The sequence below is a fragment of the Rhinopithecus roxellana genome, chromosome 20 (assembly GCF_007565055.1).
Source record: "Rhinopithecus roxellana isolate Shanxi Qingling chromosome 20, ASM756505v1, whole genome shotgun sequence".
NCBI lineage: Eukaryota > Metazoa > Chordata > Mammalia > Primates > Cercopithecidae > Rhinopithecus > Rhinopithecus roxellana.
The window spans coordinates 669,731-688,724 of record NC_044568.1 but is presented as its reverse complement, the minus strand read 5'-3'; the positions used below and the strand labels follow the sequence as shown (position 1 = coordinate 688,724).

Here is an 18,994-nt window from a genome sequence, read left to right as displayed (position 1 = left end):
GTCAAATACCTTGAAGTAGAAACAACAAAGGATTCTTCTATATGATAAGTCAGCTTAGAAGAGAACTAACCCGGCCTCCGAGAGATCTGCTTGGGATGTCCACAGGTGATGTGGCTTGGCTGTGTCCCCGCCCAAATCTCATCTTGAATTGTAGCTCTCATAATCCCCATGTGTCATGAGAAGGACCTGGCAGGAGGTAATGGAATCATGGGGGTGGGTTTTTTGGTGCTGTTCTCGTGATAGTGAATACGTCTTATGAGATCTGATGGTTTTATAAAGGGCAGTTCCCCTGCGCATGCTCTCTTGCTTGCCACCACGTAAGAAGTGCCTTGATCTTCCTTCGCCTTCTGCCATGATTGTGAGGCCTCCCCAGCCATACTGAACTGTTAGTCAATTAAACCTCTTTCCTTTATAAATTACCCAGTCTCAGGTACGCCTTTATTAGCAGCATGAGAATGGACTAATACAACAGGCAACCGAGAGGCGAGAACTCTGACTGACTGAAAAACTGGAAAGTCTGACAAGAACCAGATTGTTCTAATAACTAAAAACAAAAAGAGTGCTTCTTTATTTCACTTTTAGGAACACAAATAGACCTCACTCTTTCCCTACTATGTTTGATAAGATAAAGACGTCTAGAGTTTCGCATCTTAGTTTTACCAGTCAAGTGAGAGATAAAACTAGATACATCACCACAAAGAAAGACAAAGGGGATATGGCTTTGGGCTTTGGAAACTGGAGCAAGATTTACTGAGTTCATCAAAACCTGTTTTCTTATCCTCCTGGACAGAGAGCTAGTTGACATGTCCCAGCATTCCTTTCAGTTGGTTGCCTCTTTGCCTGGGTTCTGGCAACTAGAATGTGAGCAGAAGTGATGTGACTTCCTTCCCCAGCTGAAGTGGTTGTGAAATGAGTGTGCTTTCTCGATTTCCCTTTCCCCCTCCACTGACCCAGTGGGGAGGACCCTGGGGTCCTGTGTGACTCTGTGGAAGATGTCCTGACCAGGGCCACCTGCACTGGTTAGTGACATGAGTGAGAAATAAACCCCCTTCTATCAAGCCACTGAGACTTCAAGGTTTGTCTGTTACAGCAGCTTTAATAGATTCTTACTAATACAGAATTTTTGGAATTTAAGCCCTAAAAATAGTTTGTGAGCTCAAGTTTTCCTAGTATTTACAGAGCTAAATTATTGGGTGGAAAAACTGTCAGAATGCCCTGGCTTCCTTGTTGAACAGTCTGGAACCGATGGGCAACATTGAAACGGGAAGCAGATGTTCCCCCAAAGAAGGCAAACGGCACCATTCCCCAATGGGTGACTCCAGAAGGTGCCTGTCTCCCATACGGATTTCACTTCCTCTATGCAAAACTAAAAAAGTCCCAGCTAACATTTCTCAGGCTCAGCCTCAGTAACTTAAAGCTCTGTGCTTTCTAAATTTTTTAACAGAAAAGTGGGCATAAGTCAATGGAGTTGCATAACAGAACAGTGGGCATAAGTTGAGGAACAGATGAAAGTAATCGTAGGTGACAGAGGTTAGGATAGTGATTACTCCTGAAGGATACAGTGGATAGGGATTGTGAGATGCTTCTGGGGGTACCAAAATGTTCTGTTTCTTGATCTGGATGTCAATCAATTCTTCTTAAACTCTTCCAAAAAATTGAGGGAATATTTCCAAACTCATTATCCAAGACTATCATACCAAAGTCAAACAAAAACATGACAAGAGAAGAAAATTATAAACCAATATCCCTGATGAACATAGATGGAAAAAAATCCTCAACAAAATATTAGCAAACCCAATTAAAAGAATTTTATTCACCATGATCAAGTGGGATTTCTCCCTGGGATGCAAGGATGGTTCAACACATAGAAATCAATAAATGTGATAACCATGTTAAAAAAAAATAAAGGATAAAAATCACATGATCATCTCAATAGAGGCAGGAAAAAAAAGCATTTGAAAAAATTTAACCTTCTTTCATGAAAAAAGTACTCAGCAGATAAGGTATAAAAGAAATGCATTCAACACAATAAACTCTATGGCCTCTATTATGACAAACTCGTAGCTAACATCATTCTCAACACTGAAAAGTTGAAAGCCTTTCTTCTAAGATCAGGATGCCCACTCTCGCCCCTTGTTTTCAATAGAGTACTGGAAGTCCCGGCCAGAGTAATTAGGAAAAAGAAAGAAATAAAAGGCATCCTAATAGGAAAGGAAGAAGTGAAACTGTCTCTATTTCTTGACAAGGTGATTTTATATTCAGAAAACCCTAAAGAATCCACCAAAAAAAAAAACTGTTAGAACTGATCAACAAATTCAATAAAGTTGTAGGATGCAAAACCAACACACAAACAGTCGTGTTTCTATATTAGAATACCTAATTATTCTAATTTTCTATACTAGCATATCTGATAACAAACTACCAGACTAGAAAAGTAAGAAAACAAATTCATTAACAATAGCAGCAAAAAGAAATTACCTAGGTGTAAATGTAACCAAGGAGGTAAACGATCTGTACACTGAAAACTGTAAAACACTGATGAAAGAAACTGAGGAAAACATACATAAATGAAAAGATATCCCGTGTTCATGGATTGGACAAATTAATATTGTGAAAATGTCCACACTATCCAAAGCAATCTACAGATTCAATGCAATTCTTATCAAAATTCCAATGTCATTTTTCACAGAAATAGTAAAAACAACCCCTAAGTTCATACAGGACCACAAAAGACCCCAAATAGCCAAATCTTGAGCAAAAAGAACAAAGCTGGAAGAATCACACTCCTTGATTTCAAAATACATTATAAAGCAATTGTAATCAAAACAGCACAGTACTAGCATAAAAACAGATGCATCAACCAATGGAACAAGATAGAAAGCCCAGAAATAAATCCGCACATTTATAGCCAACTGATTTTTGATAAAGGTGCCAAAAACACACAATGAGGGCAAGGACAGTCTCTTCAGTAAATGGTGTTGGGAAAACTGGATATCCACGTGTAGAAGAACGAAACTAGACCCTTATCTTACAAACCACATACACAATCAACTCAAAATTGATTAAAGACTTAACACCTGAAACTATAAAACTGCTAGAGAAAAATATAGGGGAAAAACTCCACAACACTGGTTTGGGCAATGATTAAGCAAAAGCAAAAGGAGACAAATGGGAAGGCATCAAACTGAAAGCTTCTTCACAGCAAAGGAAACAATTAACAAAGTGAAGAGACAGCCCACAGAACGGGAAAAATATTTGCAAACGCTGTATCTGACAAGAGATTAATACCCAAAATATACAAAGAACTCAAACAACTCAATAGCAAGAAAACAAATAACCTGATTTAAAAATGGGATCTGAACAGATATTACTCAAAAGAAGACACACAAATGGCCAATAGGTACATGAAAAAATGTTCATCACACTAAGCACTAGGGAAATGCAAATTAAAACCACAGTGAGGTATCACCTCACACCTGTTAGAATGGCTTTTATCAAAAAGATAAAAAAATAACATGTTGGAGAACATGTAGAGAAAAGGGGACCAATACATTGTGGGTGGGAATGTAAGTTAGTATGGCCTTACGAAAAACAGTACTAAAAGTTTCTCAAAAAATCTAAAAAGTGAACTACCACAGGGCATGGTGGCTCACGCCTGTAATCCCAGCACTTTGGGAGGCCAAGGCAGGTGGATCACCTGAGGTCAGGAGTTTGAGACCAGCCTCACCAATACAGTGAAACCCCGTCTCTACCAAAAATACAGAATTAGCCAGGCATGGTGGTGCAAGCCTGTAATCCCAGCTACTTGGGAGGCCGAGGCAGGAGAATCTCTTGAACCCAAGAGGTGGAGGTTGCAGTGAGCCGAGATCGCACCATGGCAATCCAGCCTGGGCAACAAGAGCAAAACTCAGTCTCAAATTTAAAAAAAAAAAATTTAAAAACTACAATACAATCCAGTAATCCCACTTCTGGGTATATATTTAAAGCAACTGAAATCAATATGTCAAAGAATATGTGCATTCCCATGTTTGCTGCAGTATTATTTACAATAGCAAAGATATGGTATCAACCTAAGTGTTCAATAGAGAATGAACGAATAAAGAAAACATAGTATATACACACAGTGGAATCCTACCCAGACTTAAAAATTCTATCACTTGTGACAATATACATGAATCTGGAGAACATTACACAAAGTAAAATAAGCCAGAAACAGACAAATACAGCATGATCTCACTTATACGTGGAATCTAATAAAGTTGTAGTCATAGAAGTAGAGAGTAGAAGGATGGTTACCAGAATCTGGGGTGGAGGGAGGGAGTTGTTGATCAAAGGACACAAAGTTTCAGATAGACAAGGGGAACAGGTTTGGAGATCTATTGCATAGCAGGGTAACACAGTCAATAATAAATGTATCATATATTCCAAACAACTAAGTAAATTTCAAGTGTCTCACCATAAAAAATAAGTATACAAACTGATGGTTATGTTAATTAGCTTGAATTAACCATGCCACATTGTATACATTTATCAAAACATTACATTGCACATAAATTATGATTTGTCAATCAAAAATAATATTAATAGTTTTTTTTAAAAAAGCTAGCCAACAAAAGATGAATATCCAACTGAAATAAAAAGAAGTCCTTCTCTATACTATATGTCAATCCTGTTTCCCTAAGTGCATTGTTTGGCTCAGAAAGAATTATCAATACCCTCAGCCATAAATTTTGCCACAAAATGTATCCAGATAACTACCAAAAAAAAATCCACACACACACACACACAAAAATCCAAATAACTATCAAATCTTCATTTGCAGCACTGACTAAATTCTAAAGAATGGTCTCTACCTTTAGGGAGGGAAAGAAGATCTTTAATATAGGGCCATCCCATAAAAATCACTGCCCTGACTATCCCAACAAGACAAGCGACTGTCCTGCAGACTTCACCCTCCACTTTCACCCACACTGCTTGCCAGGTTCTTCAACCGAAAAGGGATATAAACACTCCACCCAAAGGGTGAAGGGAACCCAAATTTAGAAGAGTGAAATGGTCACAAATCTATTTAAAGTTGAAATGCTACCAATACATTTTTGAAATGAGGTCAGCCGATGGGGTGATCACAGATTGCAATTCAACTTTCTGAGGTTTCCCACAAATTAAAGCATCGCAAGCCAGGAAAGGGTTTCTCAGAAAGCACTGTGCTCACCCACGCTCAAATCACCTCTCTGGCCCCAGTCAAGCATTTCTCTCTCAGATCCACGGTAAGGTGCAGCTAATGCTATTGACCATGACATGTAAGCACATCCACTCTTGCATCGTCTCCTTGATTCAAGAGCATTCATCTTGCCTCCCCAACAGGACTATAAACTCAGTAAGGACAAGGACAGTGCCCAGTCCTAGGAAGAACAGAAATAACTACCATTTATCAAGTGCTTACTGTATATATGTCAGGTAGGGTGCTAAGAAACACTTCACATAAACTAGGTTTCATTATTATATCCTTTCAACTATGAAAAAACAGAAGCTCAAAGAGGTTAAGTAACTTGCTTAAGGTCCCACAGCAAGAAGTCAAGATTTAAACCAAAGCCTTTCTTTCTCCAAAACACCAACTCTTCACCACCATGTGCAGCATGTACTCAATAAACACGTACCCACTGGGTGACAGCAGTGGAGAGGGAGAAGGAGTGGGAGGATGCCTTTCAGAGGAAAATTCATTTCTACGGCCCTCCACGTCTAAGGATGCAGTGAAGAGAGATATCCCTATTGATAGAACCATAAAAATAACCTAGTAACCACCCTCAAAATAGAACAATCAACAATATGACTGATATGAAATTCCAAATATCTCTTTAGGGTGTGAAAAATAGCAACAGCCCCGAGGTGCTCCGGTAAGGCACCCCCACTGCTTATAAATGGCCATTTCAGTTTCTCCTGCCTGACTTCCATCCCTGCAGGCCTGGAATTTCAGGATTTGAGTCATGGCAAGTATTGTTGCCAAAGGCATCTCATGCTCCTCTTTTTCAAACATTTGGCCATTTCACTCACCCCCACACATCCCACTTTAAAACAGTGACAACAACCACTTCCTAGTCACTACACTGCCTTCACAGGGGCCAACCCCTGTGATGTGACGTTTGTCTCCCACCTGCTCCTCCCTCCCTCACACCCTCTTCTTCCTGTTCCCTGCATATGCCCTATTCTCTCTCCTCACTATCTCAACTGTGTTGTCCTGTCCTGTGCCTGAAACACCCTCCCCTGCCCTCATCCCCTTGTCAATCTGGGAACTCCCACTCCTGTTGTAAGACTGTTCCCAAATGTCACCTCCTCTGTGGAATCTTCACCGGTCCGAGGAGGAGTAGGGATGCCATCCAAAGTGTTTTTACATCCTTGGTGTAGCACTTTACATTATGTCTCAGAACTAATTGGCCATGTGCTGTTCTCCTTTTAAAAGACCAGGAAGATCTTTAAGGGTGAGGACAGTGTCTTATTTCTCTTCAAAGCCCATATGGCAACCCGACATTATACAATATATTTGTTCTATGTTATTTACTTATCACTGTTATTCTACTAGAATGTAAATTCCATGAAGTCAGTGATGCTGTTTTGTTCACTGTTCTAGTTCCAATGCCTAGAACAGTACCTGATATGTGGTAGGCACCCAATAAATATATATTAGATGAATGGAAAAACGGTTGGATATCTGGATGGATGGGTGGATGGATGAATGGATGGATGTATGGATGGGTGGATGGATGGATGGATGGATGGAAGAATGGCTGGGTGGATGGGTGGATGGATGGATGGATGGATGAATGAATGGATGGATTGCTGGATGGGTGGGTGGATGGGTGAATAGATAGATAGATAGATAGATAGATAGATAGATAGATAGATAGATAGATAGATAGATAGAGGCAGGATCATATTTTACCCACCCAAAGGTCATGAAGACATGGAGAAGCAGAACCAGGATTTAAAATTAGGTCAGATTTGAGCTTGAACTCTCAAGTCCAATTTGATACTCCCTCCCTAGAGGCCCAAAGTCTGGTCTCTGGGAAGTAGCAAGATGAAAGAAAAAAGAAAGCTAGAATTCAACCCAGGAACATGGTTATGGTTGAACTAATGATGCTGCCTATCTTGAACCAGTTAATTTCCATCTGCTTAGCCACTTCCAAGACCAAATAAGAGTGGATCAGAGCTCTCTGGTCTGGGCTTGAGTTCTCCTCCTGACTCTGTAGGGCAACTTTCTGCCTGTGGGCTGAGGGGGAAGGAGATGCCCAGGAGACCACAAACAAGCAGGACAAATGTCAATTAAAAGGTAATAACAACCATGGTAATGATTAACAGCTTAGCACTTCTGAATAAAAGCTGCCATCTCTACCAGATCCTGTCCTTGCTGTTCCTCTCAACCCTCTAGAACACTAAGCATCCTTACAACACCAAAAATTTCCAGGAAAGACCCTGAACTTCCCTTCTCTATTCACAAGGAGGAACAGCCAGTACAGAATCAAGCCCAGGGTAGAACAGAACCAGGCTCAACATTAGGTAAAAGTGTAACACCGCTGACCCAAAAGAAAAAGTTGGTTCACAAGTAGAAACTGATTTTTTTTTTTTTTTTTTTTTTTTTAGACACAGTCTCTGTGGCTGGGCTGGAGTGCAGTGGTGCGATCTTGGCTCACTGCAACCTCTGCCTCCTGGGTTCAAGCGATTCTTCTGCCTCCGCCTCCCTAGTAGCTGGGACTACAGGCACACGCCACCACGCCCAGCTAGCTTTTGTATTTTTAGTAGTTTAGAGGTTTCACCATGTTGGCCAGGCTGGTCTCAAATTCCTGATCTCAGGTGATCCACCCACCTCAGTCTCCCAAAGTGCTGGGATTACAGGCATGAGCCACCACACCCAGCCCATATTTTTATATTCTCATAATTCCCTGTAGTTCCTTTATAATAAAAAAAAAAAAGAACATTCAACAGGTATCTACTAAGTGCCCAGATTTGTGTTAGAGGGGTGTTAAAGACATATTAATACCAACTGAGACTTTCTCCTTAATGAAATCAGAAAGACAGACTTGACAAAAGTCCTTTCTCTGTAAGTGAGTCAACACTGTTTATTGTTAAACTACTTACAAAGTATCTTCTGAACAAGAGAAAATACTGTCCAAGTCAAAGGAATGAAGAGTTGTAATATATCAGAGATGGACACAGGGTGAGGAAGGTATTTGGGAGGCAATGTGAATAATCTTGTGCCCCCTGAAAACGGACTTTCAGCTCAAAACGCCTCTCACTGAAATGCTGTGCTCTCTCTTTTTATTTATTTTCAATTTATTAGCCCAGACTTGCTCCTCCACCTCTGAATTGTCTGATTTTTCTTCTTTAGAACAGCCACCTCAAACTGCAAACCCTAAACAAAAAGGAAGTCAGCTCATTATCTGAGTCATTAACTAAGAGGAGATGAAGTTCTCTGTCAAACTGGGAAAGAAGCCATCTCAAAGTAACAGGCTAGTTCTACCAAATACTTACTCATCTTACTTGCAGCCATGATACAAATAAATATTTAGGCTTTTTCCATAGAATGTCACAAAGATAAGTCTCCTGCACATATTTTGTTTTGTTTTGTTTTTAATTGAGATAGGGTCTCGTTATGTTGCCCAGGCTGGTCTCGAACTCCTGGCCTCAAGCAATCCTCTTGCCTTGGCCTTCTGGAGTGCTGGGATTACAGGCATGAGCCACTGCCTTCAGCCCTGTTGCATATATGATCCAGGATATGGGCAGTTTTACAATACAGATTTCTAGCTGTAGTTCCTTGACAACTCAGACTTTCTACAGTTACCTCAGAAAATGAGAATGAAAAGTTGGGCTTTTTTTTTTAATTCCCAGACCACTGACTATATCCCCAGCCATTACATAAGTTAGCTTCCCATTATATATTCTCCTAGTACCCAGTGCATTTTCTTCAAAGTACCTAATAAAAATGAGATTAAATATGGGTGCAATGATCTGTAGAATGTCTTATCTCCCCCCACTACATCATAAGCTCCATTACAACAGAAATCTTCTCAATCTCATTCATGACCGTATTTCATCACCTAAAATAGCTCCTGACACATAGAACTTGACACATAGAACTTAACCAGTGAGGCCAGGCATGGTGGCTGTCTCCTGTAATCCCAGCACTTCATGAGGTTGAGGTGGGCAGATCACTTGAGGTCACAGAGACCAGCCTGGCCAGCATGGTGAAACCCTGTCTCTACTAAAAATGCAAAAGTTAGCTGGGTGTGGTGGCACGAGCCTGTAACCACAGCTACTTGGGAGACTGAGCAGGAGAATCACTTGAACCTGGAAGGCGGAGGTTACAGTGAACCAAGATCGCACTACTGCATTCCAGCCTGGGTGAAAGAGTGAGATTCTGTCTAAAGCAAAAAAAAAAAGAAAGAGAGAGAGAGAGAGAGAGAACTTTTAGAAGGAGAATGGAAAGATGGGTGAATGGATGGATGCATGGATGGACAAATAGATAAATGGAAAAACGGATGATGAAAAGAGAGATGGATGGACAAATGGAGGGATGGATGGATGAATAAATGAATGCATGTGGTGAACAGACGAATTTCCTACTGGATTTTCATGCAGCCATCACACCTCCAAATGCCATATGTAAACACTGAGGATGTTGTATTCTCTGTAAAAAGGCTAACATTCTATCTATGGAATTTCACACAATTTCAATGAGGAGATTGGATGAATGAAGTCAAAGAATTAATGTTATTAGAGCAAATGCCAGATCATAAAGGACTTACCTTTGAAGGCATCAATCAGAAACAAACTTTTCAGCACATCCCCCTATCTATCCAAGAATTAACTGAACTGCATAGTTACAAGACCAGACCATAGCTTTTAAATTATACTTAGTAATTTAATGACCTGTATCTGAAAAGTAGCAAAAGAAGATGCATATTGTGAAAATTATGACATATTGATCTACTTACATATATGTGTGTGTATACACGTGTGCGTGTGTGTGTGATGGAAACAGAGAGACAGAGACAGAAGGATAAGCAGAGACGAGAAAAGAGAGACTCCAACAGTACAAATGTATATAAAATTATTTTCAAACCTTCAGTTAATTTTTTGACCAATTGCCTTCTTATATATCTTCTTTTTTATTGGCCTAGATACACTATAAACATGCTGCATCTAGTTGTGGGCAGTATCTGGAGTATCATTAGTGCTCGGAAATAATATATTTTTTAAAAATTATTTCCTAAGAATCTGTATATCATATCATCTAGATTTTCAAAGGTCATATTTTCCATATTTACTTAGAAAGACGTTCTGTTGCCCAGTGACAAAGCTTCAGGCTCCTCCTGAGTGCTCCACAGTGAAAAATGAATTTGCTGTTGCCTATCCAACAAATCAGCCCTCCTTTTTAAGACTCAGCGTTAACCCACTCAAAGATTCTTATTTTGATTGGGACATTGAGCCTGAAATCCCTCTTCAGGTGGAAAAAAAAAGAAAAAAGCCAGATCATCAAACACGAAGTCAAAAAGCCTCTGCCTTTTATTCACATAGAAGCCCGCAGGACACATTTAGAATAAGCTAAAAGGTGAGTGGAGTTTGGCTCACAGGTCTCTGGGGTCTGCTTCTGGGAAGAAAGAGAAGTGAAACAATAGAAGTAACCTCTAAACTTGCAGCCTGACTTGGTGATTTTTTGAAAAAATGGCCCTCTTTATGATTTTACTAAGAAAATTCAACCTGAAGTGCATGAGGTCATATTATACATTTCTAGGGAACACTGCCCAAAATAAAATTAACCTTTGATTCGCTTTTTGTTATATAAATACACATATGCTATGCTAATCTACATGTGTTAATTACCTACTAAAATAAACTTATGTTTGATAGGGTGAATATTGAAAAAAACAACAATGGTTGGAGCCATGACATGACTTGGGGTTTTTTAAGAATAATTACAACTACAAGATTTAAAAACCTGTTTTCTAATCTACATGGGAAAAAGAAGAGCTGACTTACTCATTATCATCCATTCTAGCTTTTCACAGAAAATAAAATTAACCTTTCATTTTTTGTGGTACAAAAAAGTGCAAATTCTTCTCATCTACATGTGTTAACTACACACTAAAATAAACTTATATTTGATTTGACAGAATTGATATTGATGAAAACAACCGTGGTCGGAGTCATGTCAGGCTTTGGGGTTTTTTAAGAATAATTTCTATTAGAAGATTTAAAAACATGTTTTCTAATCTACATGAGAAAAAGAAGAGCCAACTTACTCATTATAATCATCAATTCTAGCTTTTCATAGAAAATTTGTGCGCTGGGGTTTTTCTAGAGAGTCCATGGCAAGTTCAGATCTTTCTCAGAAGAAAAGACAATGCTAACCAGGCCTGGGTTTCTGGGCCCAGACACTGAACTGAGCACTCACTGGTGTTACCCAATACCTAGGAAGAAATACACCCAAGAAGAGAAACTATCTAAGTACATGAAAGAGGCCTAGTCATTTAACAAGTTCCAGAATGAACTCTGTCCCACTTTGACACAGTTTCCTACTGCTAATCAAGTAATACTAATGGTCTCACTTAGAGTCATTGATACTTGCTGTGGCTATTTCTCATGCACCACCTCATTATTCTTCACCATAACCCTTTGAGTTAGGTGCTATTATCCCCATTTTCCAGATGAGGAGACCAAGGTTGCTACTGGGGGATGACTCGCCCAAGGTCACAGAGGGAGTAAGCGACCCATCACAGATATATACCCAGTTCTACTGGACTCCAACTCCTTGCTAAGAATTCCGAATATCTATATTTTATTGCCTATTTCTACCAAATTCACTTCCTTTACAGAAACAAACAAAAAACACTTCGGAAGGCCAAAGCAGAATGAGACTCCTGGCTGGAGGCCAGGAGTTTGAGACCAGGCACAGGCAGCAAAGCAAGACCCGCTATCTCTACAAAAAAATTTAAAATTAAAAAATATATATTTGGCCAGGTTCAGTGGCTCACACCTGTAATCCTAGCACTTTGGGAAGCTAAGGCGGGCAGATCACCTGAGGTCAGGAGTTCGAGACCAGCCTAACCAACATGGCAAAACTCCACCTCTACTAAAAATATAAAAATTAGCCAGGTATGGTGGCACATGTCTGTAGTCCCAGCTACTCAAGAAGCTGAGGCACAAGAATCACTTGAACCCGGGAAGTGGAGGTTGCAGTGAGCTAAGATCATGCCACTGCACCCCAACCTGGATGACAGAATGGACTCCGTCTCAGGAAAAAAAAAAAAAAAAAGGACGTGGTGACACACACCTGCAGTCCCAGCTACTCAGGAGACTGAGGCAGGAGAATCGCCTGAGCTCAGGAGTTTGAGGCTGCAGTGAGCTATGATCATGTCACTGCCCTCCAGCCTGGGCTACACAGTGAGACCTTATCTCTAAGAACAAAATTAAAAAAAAAAAAAAAAAAAAAAAAAAAGGAAGAAGGCTTTTCTCGCTGCCAAACTGTAAAGTCTTCTGAGAATAAGAGTCTCATTCTACCCAATGGCTTGGGTAGAATTAATTAATTACAACTAAAGCTCAAATGTGGGTCCTAAGTTCCTGTAAAGAATGCCATAGAGACAGCCGGCACAGTGGCTCATGCCTGTAATCCCAACACTTTGGAAGTCCACGGCAAGTGAATCACCTGAGGTCAGAAGTTCGAGACCAGCCTGGCCAACATGGTGAAACCCCATCTCTACATAATTTTGTAAAAATACAAAAATTAGCCAGGCGTGGTGGTGGGCCCCCATAATCCCACATAATCCCAGTTATTTGGATGGCTGAGGCAGAAGAATCGCTTGAACCCCGGGAGATGGAGGTTACCGTGAGTTGAAATGGTGCCACTGCATTCCAGCCTAGGCAACAGAGAGAGACTCCGTCTTGGAAAAAAAAAAAAAAAAGGAAAAGAAAAAATAATGCCATAGAGAGAAATCCGCCTTGCTTTTCAAAGGAGTTCCACTTCTACTCTAGAATTTAGGCAATTTTACAATAGGGATCTTCAGCCCCAGTTCCCTGTCATCAAATACATTCTTAAATTACCTCCCAGAGAGTGGTTTTATAAGAAATAGACAGAGTGGAAACAAAAAGGGAGAAATTATGTGGCAGTCAACCTAAAGTTTTGTCCTATCATCATACAAAAGCAAGAAAATTGATTCTTAAGCTCCCCTGAGCATGTAGAAATCCATAATTTCCCGTGGTTTATGAGTTTTCCATCCTTCCTCTCCCAACCCATAGCAGTGTACCCAATTTCCATATAGAGCATGAAGGTAACTCTCAATGGTTTCTTTGCCTTGAGATCATCCTACATACCTCCTACCGGAGTGGCAGAGACGATATCCTCTCTCTGCTTATATTTTTGAAATGGAAACATCCTCTAAATAGTAGCTGCCTGAAATAAACACTACATTTCCCACATGCTCCCTCGCAGCAAGGTGTGGGTATGTGATTAAACCCTAGCTAATAGGATATAAGTCGAAGGATCTTGAGCAGCTTCCCCAAGTGACACCGAGCATGTGCTATTTGCCCTTCTTTACCCCTTTCTTCCTTCCTGCTAGCTGAAAGAAGGGTATGAGGACTCCACAGTCTAGCATCCTTCTTGGACCAGGAGGTAATTGTCACTCCCCAGGGATGGTGGAGCAGAAAACTGAAAGGAACCTGAGGCCCTGGGTTCTGGATTGCTGACTTAAGTGAGATCATAAAACCTTATGTGTTTTGTATAAACTGTTGATTCCATTGTAAGTGGATTCACTTTCAGAGGAAATATCTGGTACCAAGAACAATCAGATACTAAGGAACTCCTCAGTGGTTCCAGAATTAGTCCCAGGCAATGCTGAGTACCAGGGATAAATTTCCCTCCTTCCTGTATGTTCCCATTCTAAACATCTCAGTTTCAGGGACTGCCAATCTGCCCCTCCCCTCACTCCTCCCTACTCCTGCCCAAATGGAATACGCTGTCAAAGCAGCTACACAGAGTGACCAGAAGTTCATGGCTGAATTTTGACTCTTACCTGGCAGGCAGTTCCACAGCCAAGCAACCCTGCAGAGCCAGTCTTCTCTCGTACCAGCTGCCCCACCACCATCATAAGAGCTGATATTTTCTGAACATACTCTGTGCCAAGCTCTGGCCCAAGAATCTTGGATATTGCCATGAGTTGGAGCTGCTCAGCCACACTATGGTACTGTTACTGGCTCCGTTTTATAGACAAGGAGGCTGAAATACAGAGAAGCTAAGTAATACGCCTGAGAAGTCTCGAAGCCAGGATTCAGACCAACAGGGACTTGCCTGGTAGCCTGTGCACAGGCCCACTTCTCTACACTGCCTCTTGGTTGGGAGGCAGGGAGGAGAAAAAGAAAGGCAATTTAAAAAATAGACACTCCAGAGGGGCATAGCGGCTCACACCTATAATCCTAACACTGCGGGGCTGAGGTGGGAGGACTGCTTGAAGCCAGGAGTTCAAGACCAGTCTAGGCAACATCGCAAGACCCCTTCTCTACAAAAGTTGTTTTAAAATTAGACAGGCATGGTGGTGTGTACTTGTAGTTCCAACTACTCAGGAGGCTGATGTGGTAGGACCTCTTGAGCCCATGAGTTTGAGGCTGCAGTGAGCTCTGATCATACCACTGTACTCAGCCTGGGCAACAGAGTGAGACTCTGTCAAAAAAAAAAAAAAAAAAAGACACTCCTATCTCTAAAGTGGCCATATTTCATGACAAACTTTAATTCTGCCTTTTTCTCATAACATCAAAAAAGTCCTGTTATATTCCAGACTTTGAGTTAGAGGATCTCCTATTTCAAAGGTGTCATGCCTTGCACATTCCAAAGTGACTTTCCCATCCATCAATAACAACAGAGCAGGTGGCATAGAAGAGCCGTGGTAAAAATGTTTAAAAATCGCCCCCGGCCTCAGCAAGAGACAAAGACTGAAACTGATTCATGGAAGTGAAAGGCAACCTCAAAGAAGAAATTACACATTCCAGCACCGAGACACTACTGGCGTTTTGTTTGAGGGGTCAAAGTTCTAGAAAACAGTCCAAACTTGTTTGCACCAGGGCCTAAGTTGTTGCCACTTAAAAAGACATGAGGAGTTCTCTGGTGTGGTGCAGTGGATCCAAATCTTGGTAAGAGAGGCTGCGTAGGTTGGCAGGGCTCACTGAGCCCACTGGGGCCTTGATCTCAGAAGAGTACGCACAAGTCTCAGAGGATCACAGTGCCATGCTGCCAGCAAGCAAACATTCTGCACCAGTGACGATGCCACCTACACTCACTAGGGATCACTTTACTTTTCCCTGGAGGGTGGAGGTGCAGCCACAAAACTGTCAGTCAGTGCTAAATCACATGTCAGACTCTTCCACACTCAAATACTTTCTTTTGATTTAAACCCAGCTCACCAGGGTGGTGGTCAATTTGCCCCTAAAGATACAATACCCCAGCAATGCACTGTTTCTTACCAAACTCAATCTCGCCAAGCCTAAGAGTGGAAAATTAAAATTTAAAAAAAAAAAAAAAATACACACACAAACTTTCCAGATGAGAGGTTGCAAATTTAAATGCCTACAGGGGCCAGAAATGGGTGAAGGGGTCCCAATTGGAATCAACTGAGACAAAATGGTAAAGCTGTTCCCCACCTACGACAACGGCTCTCAGCTCCAGACGACTGTTTTCACGCGAAAGTCAGACCATTTCTCAGCAAAGTTAAAGTTGGAAATGAGGATGTGCATGTGAAATCTCCCGGTTCTAAAATGTTCACATCAAATTCACAAATAAGACACCCTAAGGGCTACACAGAACTGCGGGTGACTTTTGGTCCTGGAGAGCCAATTTGCAATCTGTCTTTCAGACATGAGCCCCAAAGACGGGGGAGGGGGGGACCTTACACGTGATCAAGTCACCACCAGCAGGTTTGATACCCCTGGTTAGGGTCCAGGATCTCAAGCCAGATGCAAGAACTCAGGTAACCAGTGCCCTGGAGACCTTTCTGTTTCTACCCAGAAGATAGGGTGATTTAAACCAGGATCTGAGAAACACCGCCTCTGGAACTACTTCTTTCAGAGAGAGGGGAGGCCCAGGAGACAAACACAGTCGTCTTTCTAAGTGATGTACCATCTGCAGAGGAGCAGCAGCCACCTGCGGAGACCTCTGCAAGGCAGGGCGAGGCAGAACCTCCCTGGGTGAGATAAGGAAGGGACATGGGCAGAGAAAGGGGGAGGAACTAAGAAGGACAGGTTCTCCCAGAAACGTCCCGGGAAGACACTTTCTCCCCCAACAGAACTGACCATGCCAGGATTGCTTCAGGAGGCTGCTTTGACTCTTCCATAGCAGGGAAGGCAGGAAGGGTAGGTGCACTTCCTTGGCATGTAAGCCTCCCAGCGCCATCGGCCCCAGTCACACACACACCCCTTAAAAGGACCCTGTTGTGGTGAAGAATTCCTAGCCTGGGAGGTCACTCTGACCAATGTAATTCTTTCACTCTCTGCCTAACTCAGTAACTTCTTCTATAAAGTCTTTTTCACCCTCTCTTCCCACAAATAGCATCCCCAAAGCCCCAGAGCCTACCTTGGCACTGGAATCCCTGCTTCCCGAAGCCCCTGCAAAAGCAGAAGGAGGTGTATGTCAGGCAGCCCGGGGGAGCCCAGCCTCCAGCTAGTTCCCCACAGAGTCACCCCCCTTCCTCCCTGCCTCTGTACCCCAGGTGCAAACTCCCAGCCACAGGCGGGTGCCCAAGAGTCTTCCGCCTTTGTGGGGGTAGGTGGGAGCTCGGCTGTAACCCTCATCTCCCTTCACTCCTGCAGAAGAGAGAAGGCTGCGACCACCAGGTGGCGGGATAGTAGGGAGCGTTTCCCGGGGTAGGGGCTGAAGGCAGGCGGTAGATCTGCCCATAGATGCCCCAGCACCCTTGGGAAAAGAGAAGAGATAAAGACGCATTCTGAGGGAGGGCGAGAGTGACCCCGCAGCGGTGGTGTCCCCTGGGAGGGGGACTGGGGAGGAAGGATGCCCCACTACTAAAGGGACCGGGGAAGAAAGGGGCCCGCAGTGATGTGACCGAGGAGTGGAAAGGGGAACCCAGGCCCTCGGGAAGGGGCAATGGGAGATAACACAGGGCGCTGCTCGGAGGCAAAGAGGAGGGAGAAAGGATGTCCCATGCCCGCAGGAAGATAGAGGAGGACACCCAGGGCGCTGCGCCCCGGAAACAAGGGGTGGGGGGCGAGGGCTCCTCGCGCCCGGAAGCAGGCGGAGAGATAGGGAACCCCGGGTGAGAGAGCACCCGAGGCGCTGCCCTCCAGAGAAGGCACAGACCCCGAGCGCTCCTAGCCAGGTGGAGCAAAGGCGCCCGCGACGCTGCCCCTGGGCGCTCTAGAGGCGCCTGGGAGCAGGAGAGGGCAGGAGGCGCCCCGCGGAGGACCGTCTGGGACCAGGGTGGGGACAGGGCAACCGCAGGACTGTCCATCCGGGTGTCCCGGACAGCAGGGTCCGGAGCGGGGAGTCCGGGGACGCGGGTCCCGGGGTGCGGAGGGCGCAGAGGGCGCGGAGAGGGGGTCCCCGGCGCGGCGCTGCCCTCGGGGGCCCGGAAAGGTGCCCTGAGCGCGCGCTCACCAGATGAAGTCGGTGCAGTGGCTGCAGAAGGTGGGCTGCTTGAAGAAGCGGGCGGTAAATTTGTGGTTCTTGACCTCGTGCACATTCTTCTGCCGGAGGGCGCCTTTGCGGGCGAAGCGCACGGTGCTCTCCTCGCCCTCGCTCGGCGGCGGCCCCGCAGCCGGGTCAGCCATCTTGCGCGCGGGGAGCCGGAGCCCGAGAGGTGCCGGCCCCGGGGCCCCGGGACCGCGGGCTGCGGGCCGGGGAGGAGCTGGAGGCGGCGGCCGCTGCTGCACCCGGGGCCGCGGGCGCTTCCCCTGCGCCGGCTCTGGCGGCCGCGGCGCGCGGAGCCGGGGCTGTCACTCGCCCAGCTGCTGCCGCTCGTCCAGCTGCGCTTGGCACCGCTGGCCCCAGCTGCGGGGGAGGGAGGCGGAGCCCCGGGCCAGCCCCGCCCTCCTCATTTGCATCGCGTCCAGGCCCCGCCCAGCGCCGCCAGCTGCTTTACATCTCCGCGCCCGGGCGGCCGTGGGCCTCGCAGCAAAGCGTGCACAGCCGCAGCTCTGCAGCGATGGGACCGCGGCCCGGGGTCGCCGGACCCAAGCCTCGCCCCTCACCCCACCCAGTGCTCGGCTCCCGGGGCTGCGTTCAAGAGATGTGCCCTGGGGAGGAACGAGAGTGGAAGGACCTACGGGGCGAAGGGGAGCGGGTGGAAGGGGTGGGGCGCAGCGAATTCCACCCCGGCCTCTGCGGAGACTGGTACCCATCCACCCCCATCCATCCCATTGGTCATTCTGCACGCGTCTCCTGGAGGGATGGGCTCCCGCTGTCACTCATTCGGAAAGGCTTGTGGCAGCACACACTTACACACACATACACATACACGTTCCGCAGAGGTAGGGGAGGAGCGATCTTTATTTTATATATCTCTAACTCCACCACAAAGAAGAGTCTTGGCTTTGCCTGCCGCCTGCACGTTTGGAAGAGAACTCACTACCTTCTGTCCATCCCCTCCGCAAAACGACTCCGTTTCCCCAACTGTAACATAGGGCTAACAGTGTGGGGGGGAAGGATTTCAGTAGATCATTATTTTTCCAAATTTCATTCATTTCTGACTCGTCTTCACAAATTCTGGTCGTATTTGTGCACCCTCTGGCGGGGGGTGGGGAAAGCCTGTCTCTTTTGGTCTATCTGAGTTTGAATAGCAAGAGGTATCTATGTTATCAAAATATCTCCAGGTGCCGTCATCTGTCCTAAGCATCTTCGACTGAAGTCATCTTTTATTTGTTAAGAGAGGAAATTAATAAATGCTAGAGGAGTGTTAAAGACGTTAATATCAAACCAGGACTCTCTCCTTGATGTGATCTGAAGGTA

The 18,994-nt window shown here is 44.3% G+C and overlaps 1 protein-coding gene across 2 annotated transcripts in view; it reads right to left on the bottom strand.

Moving 5' to 3' along the window:
- Window positions 1–18,047, bottom strand: part of PRKCB (protein kinase C beta) — a 392,285-nt gene extending 374,238 nt beyond the window's left edge. For both annotated transcript variants that reach the window (XM_030924982.1, XM_030924983.1), the window contains exons 1-2: window positions 17,645–18,047; window positions 16,607–16,638 (exon numbers count right to left, since the gene is read on the bottom strand). In XM_030924982.1, coding sequence (XP_030780842.1) covers window positions 16,607–16,638; window positions 17,645–17,817 — 205 coding nt within the window. In that variant the 5' untranslated portion in view covers window positions 17,818–18,047. The remainder of the gene's footprint in view (window positions 1–16,606; window positions 16,639–17,644) is intronic.
- Window positions 18,048–18,994: the final 947 nt, after the last annotated feature.